Below are 14,463 nucleotides of genomic sequence, written 5' to 3' on the forward strand. Positions count from 1 at the left end.
AATAGGACATTCCAACTATTTTTCTAGGGATTGTCTTACCTCTCCGTACAAAGTCTCCCACAGTGCATATTGGCCGTCTTGTCTAACAGACCTATGCAAAGCCCAAGGCTATTCTGCAGTGGGAGTTTTGACATCCAGTCTCTGAGAGCATGTAAAATTTAAAACATCATTCACCAGTATTTTGGTATGATCAGAATAAGGCACAAAGCCCATGAAGGATCCCCGAAGTAATACAGTTACTAACAACTGTCAACATCCTGCTCTCATGACTCTGAGGAAAAGTTCGAAAATGTGAAACAAGAATAGTTAACTTTATATTGGTCTGAGCAGAAAAAAAGACAAAATCACCCAGGACATCTCAGTACAACTCCAGCATCTGCTGGTCAGATGCTCAGCAGCCACCCAGCAGTACGCTCTACATGTGGCAGAAGGCGGTCATACCAGAGGCCATATCCTTCCTCTGCTTGCATCCTTCCTTCCCTTGTGGCAAAGGACGAGAGAGCTTTTTTTGCTGTCCTTGCAAGGTACAAGGATCTTTTCTACTCCTTGATGCTGCCCCACTGAGAGGGACAGAGTTTTCTGCCACTCCAAGCAGGAAAATATGAAGGCAGTGCCACGGTTTTCTTAAAGGTCGTCCTGTTTCCAGCACAATTGTGCAAGCTGGCAGTATTACCTTCCCTTCCTTCCTTCCTGCACACTCATTCCCATGTCTGGAGAACTGTTAATCATGATTAATGTAAGCATAAACCGCAAGTAAGATGGGAAAGATCCGTTCTTCTGTGGAAAAACAACTTGTGTGCTTGTCTGCTTGCGGCAATTAATATACGCTAGTAATAATACGTACAAGCTATCCAGAGTTAGAGTGGGATTTTCAATAAAAGCCCAAGTTCTTTCTGAATAACACCACCATGACTTTTTGTGGCTAAACTGCTCAGACCCTCTCCCTTCATTAAACTCAGCAGACGGTATCAATGTTGATGCCCCGATCCTGGTCTGTACTCACAGGTTACTGACAGTAAGAAACAGTGCACTGAGGTATCATCCTTATCTTTTAGCATTTAATAAATACATTATCTCAAGATTAGCCTTAGGAGACACGACAATCTGCAACAGTTGTAAACATACCAATTAACCCAATCAAACAATTGAAAATGCAAATTTCTCTATGAGTGTAAAGAAAAAAATCAGCGTTGTGGCATCCTGTGGTTCTACTTGCAGTATCACTTTTGCTTATAAGGTGGCACTTTTCAAGTCAGAATGACAGAGCTAACATCAAAGGTAATAAAAAGGCTGTTTTTCTGTTCTTTTGTGTATGTTATGCAAAATCACAGAATCACAGAATCATAAAATTGTCTAGGTTGGAAGCGATGTTTAATACCATCGAGTCCAACCATCAACATAACACTGCCAAAACCACCACTAAATCATGTCCCAAAGCACCACGTCTACCTGTCTTTTAAATACCTCCAGGGATGCCAACTCCACCACTTCCCTGGGCAGCCTGTTCCAATGCTTAACAACCCTTTATGTGAGGAACTTTGTCCTAATATCCATCCTGAACCTCCCCTGGCGCAACCTGAAGCCATTTCCTCTTGCCCTATCACTTGTTACTTTGGAGACGAGACCAACACCCACCTCACTACAACCTCCTTTCAGGTAGTTGTAGAGAGCCATAAGGTCTCCCCTCAGCCTCCTTTTCTCCAGGCTAAACAACCCCAGTTTCCTCAGCCGCTCCTCATAAGACTTGCTCTTCAGACCCCTCACCAGCTTCATTGCCCTTCTCTGGACACAACCCAGTAGCTCAATGTCTTTCTTGTAGCGAGGGTCCCACTACAACAATATCCCATTGTTGCTGTGTGCCAGGAATGTAGCTGGCATATTTCTTAATCCAAGCAAAACCCTTCAGTTAAAACAGGAGAAAAAATTGTTCCTCTAGTCTTAATATAATAGTATTAGTTAAAACATTCCTTCACCAAAGGGTTTCATCCTGATGGTCTGATCTCCCTCTCACAGGACTCAAATCACAAAGAATTGGTACTGCTGAGCATCCTTCTGGATTTGCCTGGTGTCCCTAGATTTCATAATCTATATGCTTTTGTCTATTTTAGCGTAAATGCACTTGACATCTCTGCTGGACATGCAATTCCTATGCATCATTACACTGATGGAAATCCGTGTGCAACATTCATTCCTCACTGCACACATGCTACACATTATCATACTTCTTCCTAACAGGATTTCAGTTACTGCCTGTTTGACAAAATCGATAGTTGCACATCACATTGAAGATAATAATGTGGACTCAAAGTAAAATACACATTCAAACAAGAGCTATGCCTACCATAATAAACTGAGATATTAAGTACAAAAAATTGGTTTATACATATAGCTTGTCACTACAAAGTTAACACTATCTAAATAGTATCCCATTTTGCGTAGCATTGCAGGTGTCAAAACTGATCCAGTTTAAAGGCCATCTTACCACACAGGATTTACAGAAATATTATGAAAGTCTGAAAAAGAACATTTTGAACGCATTGTTGGCATGTTACCACGTCTTAATCGGTTTTCTTTTTGCAATATGGAAGAGCAAGAGTGTTCATACAGAGTGGTACCCACATATACTTCTGCTTGATTAAATACAAATGGCATATTTATATGCTGAATCTTCTCACCTTCAAAGGACAGAGGTAGAGATTTTTCAAAGGTAAATGACACGTACTGTTCTTCTCTTATCCATGAATCTGGTCATTTTATCACAGAAGGCATAGCTGTGCATCTAGTAGACATTGCACACCAGATATACTTTTTTCTGTCTTTTGTGAAACAGTATTCTAGATGTCAACATGCCAAATACAACTTCAGATCTAGAGACAAAGTGGCAATCCTTACAGAATCTCAAAATGAAATCCTACAACAGAAAGCTCTAAACTGCAGGGTTTTGAAAAAAAGATAAAAGTCTAGTTCACGTTTTTGCATCTCAAGTAATGATAGTTTGATGGACTCTAAATAAAAGTAGTATTGGCTGACGTCTTAAACTACCAGAAAACTGTATTTCCCGTATACACTGCTTGAACATCCCAATATTCTCTTTTGCCCCATCACAAGGCGAGGTAAGGGCTTTGCAGTGGAGACACTCATAGCCATCCCTCTGTGCTGTGGCTTTACCAGACAAGACATTAAATATGAAGCTGCTCTTTGGGACGTGACGTGGCATGCATGACAACTCTGGAATGCTTCTTTAAACCCAGGAGCATTCATTGCATTTTCTTAAAAATTCACGACCAAAAAGATTATCCGATGCAAACATATTTCAACTGGCACTTTGCACTGCTTGCATGTCAGTTGCCTTTACAATTTAAGTTTAATGATGTTGTCAGTGCCTCGTTGTAACAGAGCATATGATACAAGCATATAACTCAATAGGCTCCATTCAGTTATCTTGACCGACTCTGCTTTTTCCATTGTAGAATACAGTGTAAAGAAAAAGTGAGACCCGTGACAAGTTAGTTTCTTATCTTTTGTATCCGACTCTGCTCTTAAAAGAGGTGTATTCCATACATTATGCACAATTTAAGATGATAAAGAAACCTCTGCAGTTTTTTCCCTGCTGCCCTTCTAACTTGGCATCACTCCGCAGCTATCACTGTTATCTTCCACGATCTCCGTAACCATTGTTAAAATCAAGAGTGCATTTCCCTAACTAATCAGTTCTAGCCTGGCTGAATCATCAAAAAAAATAAATAAATAAATAAATAAAAAATCCCACAAACTGTGCAGTGAACGTGAAAAGTGGAACTCTACAAGAGATACAACACCTGGTAACACAATGCAGTAGGGAATAAGTAATAAGAGAAAGGCCAACACAGAAAGTCAGGCCACGGTAAAGAAAAAGAGGTGGAGCGAGGAATTCACCAAACTTCTACCCATGCCTATGTCTGTGCTAGTCACTCTATAACCCCTTCATAGAGACTGCATACCTTACCAGCAGACCCTAAGGTACAACTGGTTTTCCCTAAAGTAGTCTTTCAAAATGAATCATACATTCAGCATCCCAAAAGTGCCTATTTCTGCTCCCCGGCTGTAAGGAGTGCCTGGGGAAGCTCGCTCAGATGTAGACGCCTGCCATATGACCACTTGTATTTAAGTGAGGCGAGTTCCACCCTCTGCAACAACAATGGCTTTTATTGAGTTACAGAAATATATAATTAGACATTACGTGCACGCATGCTTACAGTTTTTCTGTGCCTTCAGATGCTAAAACAGTGAGTTATATTTTAGGCACACAGATTCCTCCAATGTTGCTTGGTCTGGATCTTCACAATCAGTTTAGGTTTGAAAATTTGGAAATTCAATCCCCAGAAACAGAATAGCTGTCACAGAAACATCCTTCTGACCTGACACAGTACATTTTATTCCATGACAAGAAAAGCAAAAAGAAAAGCAGAAGAGATGGTGGTACTATCAACACCGATGGGATTTGAACCTCCAAACCTAGAAATGTACAAAAAAGTCAGCTCTAATCTCTGACTGCTTTTAGTACTGGGCTGGAAGTAAGGTTTTTGGTTTTGGTTTTTTTTTTTTTGTTTGTTTTGTTTTTTTCTTCTGAAACCCTGGTCTCAAGAGTATTGTGAACAGGATTCTGAATTATTAATTCTTCAAGGAGGAGTGGTTTGATTTTATATTTGTATTTTGATATGTAAACATTCAGTGAGCCAAAAAGCAAGACCGTGTGAGCACATTTCCAGTCATGGCTAATACCTTCACGTTTGGTTTCCAGCTCCTGCTCACAGGGCTCTTTTTTTCCATACAAATTCTGAAGCTGGCAGCAAAAATAAATAAATTAAGAACCTGTATTCTGGTGAGTCCAGCCCTCTGCTGAGGATGAGGACTCAAATGCCCTTGGGACACATAAAGGCCCTCCATAAATTTGCAGTGAGTACTTTAGATCCCAGTCTACTATATGGAGGAAAAGCAATATTCTGGAGGGATAAGAGGGAGAAGTTCATATACAGTTGTTAATATTTGGAGGAGTCTGCTCTGGTCTTGCATCTTTCCCCCAGGGTTAGACTAGAAAATCATTATAGAGAGCCTGCACAGTTTTGTGGAAAATCAGAAAACGCAGGAGAAAAGATAAGTCTTTTTGATGCCCCCACGGCAATAGCTGGGTCTCAGGCCATCTGGAGATGAAAGTGCCTAATTTTTCTTTAGCTAGTTAGCTACAGAAATAACACGGTTCATTTAGGAAAAGACCTGTCCATGTGCCCTGCTGCTGGAATGACTCAGGATGTAGTTCAAAGGTTTGACCTTGCAAGCTAGATGTGAACTAGCTGAACTCACTGTCAATTACTCACATATTTAAGAATAGGCATTTCACTCAAGTGTATCCAGCAACAGTTAGATCCAGTTCTTAAACTCAGAAAGTCACTTTGTTTTGTTGAGTGCTTCCCTTTTTTAAACTGATCAAAAAACATTATTCTGCTATTTTTGAGAGGCAAAGCTTTTGAGGGATACTGGCAATGTTTTATCGAGTTGGTAGTTTTTAGAAAACTTATTAGTTTGCTAGAAGTATTTTATGCTTTTCTATTTTTTCTCTCTATCGAACTAGAAATGGAGGATATTGTGGTTCTGAATTCTCCTTTCATTTTCAGTTAGGAAATAAAAGGTAGATGAAGCAAGGAATTTGAATATACAGAAAATAAAAAAATAAAAAACAATTTCAAAACACAAAATTTTCTCATTTGAAATTATTTTTGCATAAGGTTGAGCATAGAGAACCATTGGCTTTCCAAAGACATTACAAAACATCTTTTGTAAAGACATTTGTCTTTACAAAACGTAGCACAAATTCTCCTTCCCTTCCATTTTTCAGCAATTTCAAGATAGTACTTTATCCATTTTACTTAAAATAGATCTCATCCTCATGCCTTTTTCATGGCAACTTCAGCCTGCTTGGTTCACTTTCATCTCTGTACTTTCTCACGTACCCAAAACAGAACTAGCACTAATTCCATGTTTTGCTGATACCATGATTTAGGTATGATGCTCGCAGAACCAAACCATCACAGAATGGTTGAGGTAGGAAGGCACCTCTGGAGGTCATCTGATCTGAAACCCTGCTCAAAAGCAAGGTCAGCTAGAGCAAGTTGCTCAGGACCATGTCCAGTTGAGTTCTGAACATTTCCAAGGATGGAGACTCCACTACCTCTCCAGGTAACCTATTCTACTGTTTGATCACCTTCATGGTAAGTAAGTTTTTTCTTATCTAGAATTTCTTGAATTTCAGTTTGTGTCACTGCTTCTTGTCCTGTCACAAGACATCACCAAGAAGAGCCTGGCTCTATATTCTTTATTCCCTTCCATCAGGTATTTATACACATTGATAAGATCCTCCCATAGCCCTCTGTTCTCCAAGCTCAACTCCCAGTTCTCTCAGCTTCTCCTTGTAAGTCAAATACTCTACTTCCCTGGTTGTCTTCATGGTCATTCACATACACTCCCGCACATCCACATGTCTTTTGTACTGGGAGTTCAGAACTGGACCCAACACTCCAGATGTGCCACACCAGTGCTGAGTAGAGGAGAATGATCACCTCCTGATCATTCCCAAAAGTAACACTCTCACTAACACATCCCAGGGGGCAGATGGCTTTCTTTGCCACGAGGGCACATTTCTGGCTCATGTTCAACCTGCTGTCCACCAGGACTCCCAGGTCCTTTTCTGCAAAGCTGCTTGTCAGACAGTCAGCCCCCAGCCTGTACAGTAGCATGAGGTTATTTCTCCCAGATGTAGGAAATATTGCATTGCCCTTTGTTGAACTTCATGAGATTCTTTTTGGCCCATCTGTCCAGCCTGTCAAGGTCCTTCTGAATGGCAGCACACCCATCTGGTGTATTGACTATTCCTCCCAGTTTTGCATCACCTCCAATTTGTTGAGTGTGCACTCTGTACCATTGTACAGATTTCATTAGATCGAGTGAATCTAGCTTAACCTTCTGAAGTCCTGTCTGTCTGCTTCTTAGAACAATGACCATAACAAGATAAAAATGATGCGCCAAACTCTAGCACAGACAGGATAAGCTGTTGTTTATTATGACAGAGTTTACTGAGGCTAAACATAGTTGGGAAGCCAGACACCCAGGCTTCCCAGGTGGGTCTCCTCAGAAGATTATGATAACCTATGCCAGGGCTGCTGAGACCCTTTCTCTCCCTTTGTCCCCCACCCCATCATTGTCTTCACACTGATGTCCACTTGACCAAGAGGATCTGAGCGTAAGCTACCTGGCAGAAAAATCACCATGATCCTCCAAATTGGTATCTCCTGTGCCATGAACAGCATGCATTACAAGAGAGCAGGCTGGAGCAGTCCTGGCTTGGACTGATTTTAATAGCTTTGGAGTTGCACACTTGAACCTCAGGGAAGTTTCCTCCTTTTAGAGACAAAAAAAAGGAGTTTGCGTTACAAACACCTGCTCACTAAGACTTTAATTTGAAAGGATCCAAAACATGACAATATTTGAAACATGATCAGTACAAACTTTGATGCAGTGACCTTACCGCAGAAGTGAGACGAGCAAGAATTTCAGCATTGGTTTCTGCCGTATCTTCTATTTTTTGATCAGGCCTTAAAAGAATAAAAATAAGATTTTATTATTTCTTTCATTCTGTTTCAACATCTTTTGATTCCTGGAAAGCAAGGAACCGTGTAGCCACAGGCACTAATGTAAAAGAGCTTTCGAGATTCCACATCAAAATGATGACTGCAACATGACAATAATTAATTGTGTCAGTAACAACAGAGTACACCCTTTGTCCCTTGCTGTCAAGAACTCTTTTGATTGGACTAATGTAAAACAGTGAGAGAATTCTTCAGCTATAAAAATTAGATAAAGAACTGAAGAACATAGGACCCTCTTAGCTCAGAGTTGCTTATTTGAATGCGTACTTTGCTCTGCTAAAAACATACTCCATCAAATAAGCAAAGAGTTTTCCATCTGCCCACCACTCAGCTTTGCTAAGGTGTGGAGGAACACCTATGGAATGCAAGCACACATAGATAAAAGCAGACAACATCAAAATCATCATGTGACACATGAAGTTTGATATTTAAAAAAAAATATGTGAAAATGAAAAGAATACATGTAAGAAGCCATAAATTAGCAAACTAAAGCAACGGCTGAGAACACTATTAGGTTGTCTTGACAGTTACTCACAAGACAGAGAGACGTAATGTGTCTTTGCAAAAGTGGGGCAGTGCAGGAAGAACCCTTCTAGAAACTGTCACAGAAGTCTGGCCCACGTGGAAAAGCCACACAAAAGCTGTTGTGGACAGCACGGGATAGGACTGCATTTTTCTTTAAAACACTCTAATTCCCTCCACTAAAACATCTGCCAGCCTTTTGGAAGGTTTATTGGTAATCAGAAGAAAGATACCAATACAATAGGGTTATTACTATGGGAAGAAGAAAAAGAAAACGCCCTTGAGATCTTTACTTTTCGTGATATTTAAGAAGTGTGGCATGCGTGCAAACTGAGCAGATACACAAACTGCAGCTGCTGTAATAAACATAAACCCCAGGTATTAGCAGAAGCTTCTATCTTTGACTAAATTATTTAATTGCTCATATGCCTTGATGTGTTTAGGGAGAGAGCTGACAACATGTCTGGAATATGCAGCTGGTATATAGTGGTTCTCATGTCCCATGTCCAAAAATTCCTTTCTCCGATTAAAAAATTAAGGTCAGAAAGCACAGAATAACACATGCATTAATTTTAGGCAAGCGTATTCAGACCAAAATGGTAATTCAGATTAGAAATCACTATTATTTTCAAAACAGCCTTTCCTTTTCAAAGAAAAATGTGATTTATCATTTTAAGTGTTACAAACAGCCCAAAAGAAATAAATGAATGCAGTTTCTTTTACAAAGACTGATTTATTCAGTCTTTCTCTTTATAATTTGGAATAAGATTAAAATAACTGACCTCTTTAGATGCATATGTTTCCCTACACATCTGATCTCTTCTGATCTCTCAGAACCAGGCTAGGACCTGGTTCTTCTAAATTGGAGGCAAAAGATAGCAGCTCAGTAGACACAGCCACAGACGCAATCTATAAACCCAGAACAGCATATAGCACAGCTATTTCCATCTTGGGCCTTTATTACTTCGTCTTCTGTTTAAAAATACTCCCGGTATTCATCTGCATATGAGCATCAAATACTTCTGAAACCATTCATATACTAAAAATTATAGTCAGCTCTCCAGAATCAGAGGGGAAGAGTATTATGACACCCAGGCTAATGGAAAAAATGGATACTGAAGAACAGAAACAGGACAGATATCACCTTTTTTTTTTTTTTTTTTCCCCAAAATGGGCCAGCCAAGGCCTAGGAGGGCTGGTACCAAACAGGAGCTACAAAGCCCAGGCAAACAAGCCTAATGCCTATAGAGCTCAGTGGTCTGCGGGTTCGATAGCGTGTTAAGCAAAGCCAGATGCAGAGATGCTTGCCCTAGATTTGCAAGCAGGCAAGTCAGGTCCAGCACAATTATTATTGTACACCACATGAAAGCAACTACAGCGCTTCCCAACCTGCTGATGGAGGAAGCAATATGGATACACCCCTGTGTCCTGTGCCCGGAGCTCAACTGTCCAATGTAAAGCCACAACATATGCCTCTACACTGGCTTTACAACCCACTCACAATGCCATTAAAAGTCCCACGGATACCTGAGATCCATTTGCAATCAGCAGAAGCTTTCCAGAAACTCCGTAAGGCAGTAACTAAACAAATATCCCATCCTGGCTATTTGCATAAAAAAAAATTACTTTTAAGAATGGCTGTTTTTCTCAAAATAATAAAATATAAATTATTTCAGAAGATACAGAATATAGCATAACACTTCTGAAAAGAAAATAACAAGCAATATGAGATAAAGAAAAAAAATCCCCTGTTAACATCTCTTCGAATAATTAAAAAATATTATGGGATACATTTCAATAGTCTAAGGTACCCAATGCATTCTTGAAATGTTCAGAGTCTATCGGTGGGTCTGGGAATTAGGTGTTGTTATAAACACCTCCATTTACAAAAAAGGAAGTAGAAGCACAAAAAGATTAAACACCTGATACAAAGCCATTGCAGTCACTAGAAAAGAATTCAGGAGGCACTGGATGAGAGCCTTAGTGATTGCTCAAGGTTGTAAGGAAGTCCACGGCACAGCTTTCTGTACAGATCTTTTGTTCCCAGGCTATTGCAATATTCACTTCTTTACTACTCGAGTAGAATTGGCTGTGATTAACACAGGGTGTTTAATGATCCCAAGAGGCCTCTGCATCAGTCCCATCTCATCTGAGAACATTTACAGAGGCTCAGTCCTGTGGAACACACATAACAACATTAGCCTCCACTTTAGCATGAGCTGCTAAAAATCTGCTATGTCCCATCTTATTTTCCATGGTAGATTCACACCAATGTTATGTTTAGTGTAGGGAATTTGTCAAGGTCAAAAGGCAACAGGGAGTACTTATTCAGGAACTGTGAGCACGTCAGGCTTCAGAACACTATTTTAATTGTAGAACTTACTAGAGTATTATTTGGTCACACTGCTAATACCGCCCAGAAACAAATACAAATCCATCAAAAATATGTACAGCAAGTCAAGACTGGGCCAACGTTTATTGAATAGGGTTTCCAGAAGAGCTGCTGAAGGAAGTCCCCAGAGCTGCTACTGCCTACTCAGGTCTACAGACTCCATTTTGGAGAGCAGATCCATCGTGCACCACAGAGACCCACTGATGCACCCAGCAGTCAGGCTGATTCCCACCAGACTGCAGAGAAGACAGATCTTGTCTGCCTCCCAGGACTACCAGGAGATGTCCAGCGTTGCCTTCTGGTGCACAAGCAGACAGTCACTTCTGATTTCATCAAAAGCAGGGAAACTAATTAATAAGGTAAGAATTTCTCTATCCCTATGTACATACAGAATTAATGCCATCAATATAGCCTATGAGAAAAACTAAGATAGAAAAAATAATACAAAAATTACAAGAAAGATTATGCTTCTAATGGCATGCAAAACAGCTTATATATTTGAGAAAAGTCAAACACTCACTGCAAGGAAGAGTTTTTAGAATTATTCTCTTTCTTCATGAAAAAGACTGTATGGGTTTGTTTAACCTGGTCAGGTAACTTTAAAAAACACCTCATCATGTCTATTCCCTTTCAGATTGTGTTTTAGCATCATACTATTGGCATCAAGCATGGAAAATTTTGAACCTGGAAAAGCCTCCTTTCCTTTTAATGTCACACTCCCCTGAGAGTATACCATAATTTAAAATTCAATTCCTTCAATACATATTTTTTTTTAAAAGCACCCTCACAATCTGACAGGTAAAACCTCCAGAAAGTAATTCTTCAGTGACAATGTTCCCAGAAGGAATCCAACTTCAACTAAAATTTGAATAATGTGAGCAGGAAGGAGCTGGAAATGTACATTAATGAATAATTGTTCAATTCATGTGACAGGGATCATCCTCCACTAGAAATGACAGTTGCGTTGGAACGATAAAACTGAAAAGCAGTCTGTAAAATAGTGGTACCCCCCAGCCAGGGTCAGCATGCAGGATACATTTTAACTCGAACCTAAAAAGTCTTCAATCCATTTTCTACCCAGCATCCTTCATGCAACACATCAATATGACCTCTCCGTTCTGTCTTTTTGATTCAAAGCCTTTGTACGAGTAGTCATGAACCACGAAAAGCGGCCTGATTTGCAGTGATAATGAGGAAAACCCCAATTGCCACTGAAAGCAAGATGAAATCACCCCGATATTTAAGGGATGGCCAAACTGCTTAGCACCAGAGTAGGCTGGAAAACAAGAATTTCTATTTGCAAAAATATTCAAAGGTTTTCTCCCATATGAATTATCTGCTTAGAGGATCACTCAGTCCCCTGCTCTCGCCAATTTGGGGTCCTTGTCACTTGGCTACACTCATTCAAGCTGACCAAATAAATGTGTTTCAAGGGAATCCCCACTTCAGAACTGCCAATTTGTGGTTGGTGAGGGCAGTCAGCGACAGGAGAGGGAATCAAGTTTCTGCCCTGAGCCATGCGGAGAAATTACAGAGATATTTTTCTACCAGCTCAACATGTCTGAATTTAAGAAGCCGGGCTTGAGATATCTTACAGGTACTCTGGGCTTTGTGCTCCTTTAAAATATTTCCATTGGACATTTATTTGAGAGAATGTGTTTTTAAAATCTAATATGTAGAGAAGAAGGTACTTACAGAAGAAAGTTTTGTCTTTGACATCAAAGAGAATAAATCCCAGTACTGGCAGAGTAATGGTTCTCTGCAGTATAAAGTTTGAGGATTCACCATGCTAGGGACAATGAAAGAATTTAACCCAACTTGTCCATCGAGCCCAGCTCCTGCAGATTTGCTAAGGCATAAGGGGTCACAAGCCTCCAGACCTCTCACTGACACCTTTTTCCTACATTTTGGGCTCTCACTGTGGCACACATAACTCTGGTTTCCTTCTAGCTGCTCTAAATAGGCAACATTTAGAGGGCAGCTGTATCAGCACAGAGGGTATGATAACATCCAATGGTCAGGTGAAAGAGGAGACATATAGGAAAAGAAACTCTTAAAAGGCATATTCTGAAAAAGGATTAATAATGTGAGACTGCAGAGCTCTGGCAAACATGCAGTAGCAAACTAAAACCAAATGACTGAAGGTACCACATTTCTCCTCATCCTCTCTATCCATCTGACAGCTGATCCTGACACAGCACAAGGTCATCTGATCTGCTAGTCAATCAGCTCCACGGCATGCTTGCTGCCAAATTCATGCCAAACCTCCAAACGTAAGAGGAGAGCAAAAAATAATAAAGCCATTTGCCCAGGTAATATAGCAACCTAGCGCATGAGAACCACAATACGCCAAAAACCCCCGAGTCCAGTGCTTTCATTTATCTACCCACACTTCCTCAAATGAAAAGCCCATCTCTGCAAAGCTTGTTAACACTGAAAAGAAAGCCAGGTCATTTGCATGGTGGTTTGGGAGTAAACGGTGTCATTATAAGCCAGCCACTTACAAAACAGTCAGCAAAAGTTGCAAACAGCTATATACACACACTTACAGATTACACATGTCAATCCTGGGAGGAGACAACGGCAGTAGTTGAAGTAGGAACTTTACTCCGTTCTTCCATCCTTCCTCTTTCTCAAATTCACAGAAAAGGTAGGTACATTCATCTGCTGAGAACTGGTAGAAAGCATGACTGTCTTGAAAATAGAGTTGTCTGTCCACTGTTGGAAAAAATAACATTAAATAGCTTTTAAACCTTCACCACGTAAAGGTTCTGTGTCCCCACCGCATTCTGTATTACACTTGACTTTAACGCTGAGTTGCACCGCCACATGGGGCTGAGGGATTGCAAAGTCAGCATAGAAGCAATGCCGCCCTCTCGTATTAACTCAGTGCATTCAAACAGGACAACCCCAAAACCTCAATTTGAAGATCGACAGGCTCCTGGAATTCAGGCATTAAGCCTTCTGGGTATCTAATCAATTTTGGAATCTGTTCAAAATTAGGGAATAAAAACCTTCTACTTGTCAGATTTCTGAGCCTCAATTTCCATTGGCTTCTAATCTGGTCTCACTAACGGCCAGGCAGTAGTAAACAAAGTTCAATAATGGGGATGCAGCCTGTCATTATCCCAGCTTCTCCTCAAATTCAGGGCTACTGGATTTGTAGACTAGACCTGGGTAAGACGATGCACCAGTACAACAGCTGTCATCTTCCCTGGCATAACCAGGATTGAACTGGGATCGAAGGACAGGGTCCAAAGCCAAAAGCACAAGCTCCTGCTGGGAGAGTCATTCAGCCCTTGTTGAGGCTGCGTGATCAGACATACCGTCAGAGTTGTTGGAGCAGAAGAAAACCTTTAAGTATACTGTCAGCGTACACAAGCCGAAATGTTCCATAACACCCCACCTTTTTGCAAGGAGGAAAGTAAAGAGTCTGGCACAGACCCCAGGGCAGGGTATGCTCTGAGTTGACCTACTGAAGCAGTCCCAGCCACAAAGTAAAGTCCATCAGATTTCCAGAGGCTGGTTACCGGTGTAACTATTGCCAACTACATTAGCTGGACCAAATCCCTAAATTTGGTGGGGAAGGTGGGGACAGCCAGGTACAACCACTGTCTCAAGGAGCTGAATCCTCTCTCAATCCATTGTAATCTAAAACCATGAAAAACAGAGAGAGGAAGGGAAAATCACTGATAGGTAGAGAAGTCATCTGGCAAAGCCACGATCTGCAGTGAGTAAACAGCTGCTGTCTTGTGAAAAACCTAAAAGAGCCTGAGGAGAAAAAAAAAATAGGGTGGAAAAGACATTCATGCTATCTGCAACTTGGTTATAGGCAATTATATTTGCAAAAGCCAAAGGAAGGAAATCGCC

At 40.6% G+C, this 14,463-nt stretch overlaps 1 protein-coding gene across 1 annotated transcript in view; it reads right to left on the reverse strand.

Annotated features, from left to right (window-relative positions):
* The window catches only part of RAPGEF5 (Rap guanine nucleotide exchange factor 5), a gene marked incomplete at its 5' end in the record, with an annotated part of 160,739 nt that overhangs the window by 114,173 nt on the left and 32,103 nt on the right, over positions 1 to 14,463 (reverse strand). Inside the window, 2 exons of the mRNA XM_082479342.1 lie at positions 7,559 to 7,625; positions 13,143 to 13,311. Of these exons, the coding sequence (XP_082335468.1) occupies positions 7,559 to 7,625; positions 13,143 to 13,311 (236 nt within the window). The remainder of the gene's footprint in view (positions 1 to 7,558; positions 7,626 to 13,142; positions 13,312 to 14,463) is intronic.

This window comes from Vanellus vanellus (assembly GCF_965231255.1).
Source record: "Vanellus vanellus genome assembly, chromosome: 2".
Lineage (NCBI taxonomy): Eukaryota > Metazoa > Chordata > Aves > Charadriiformes > Charadriidae > Vanellus > Vanellus vanellus.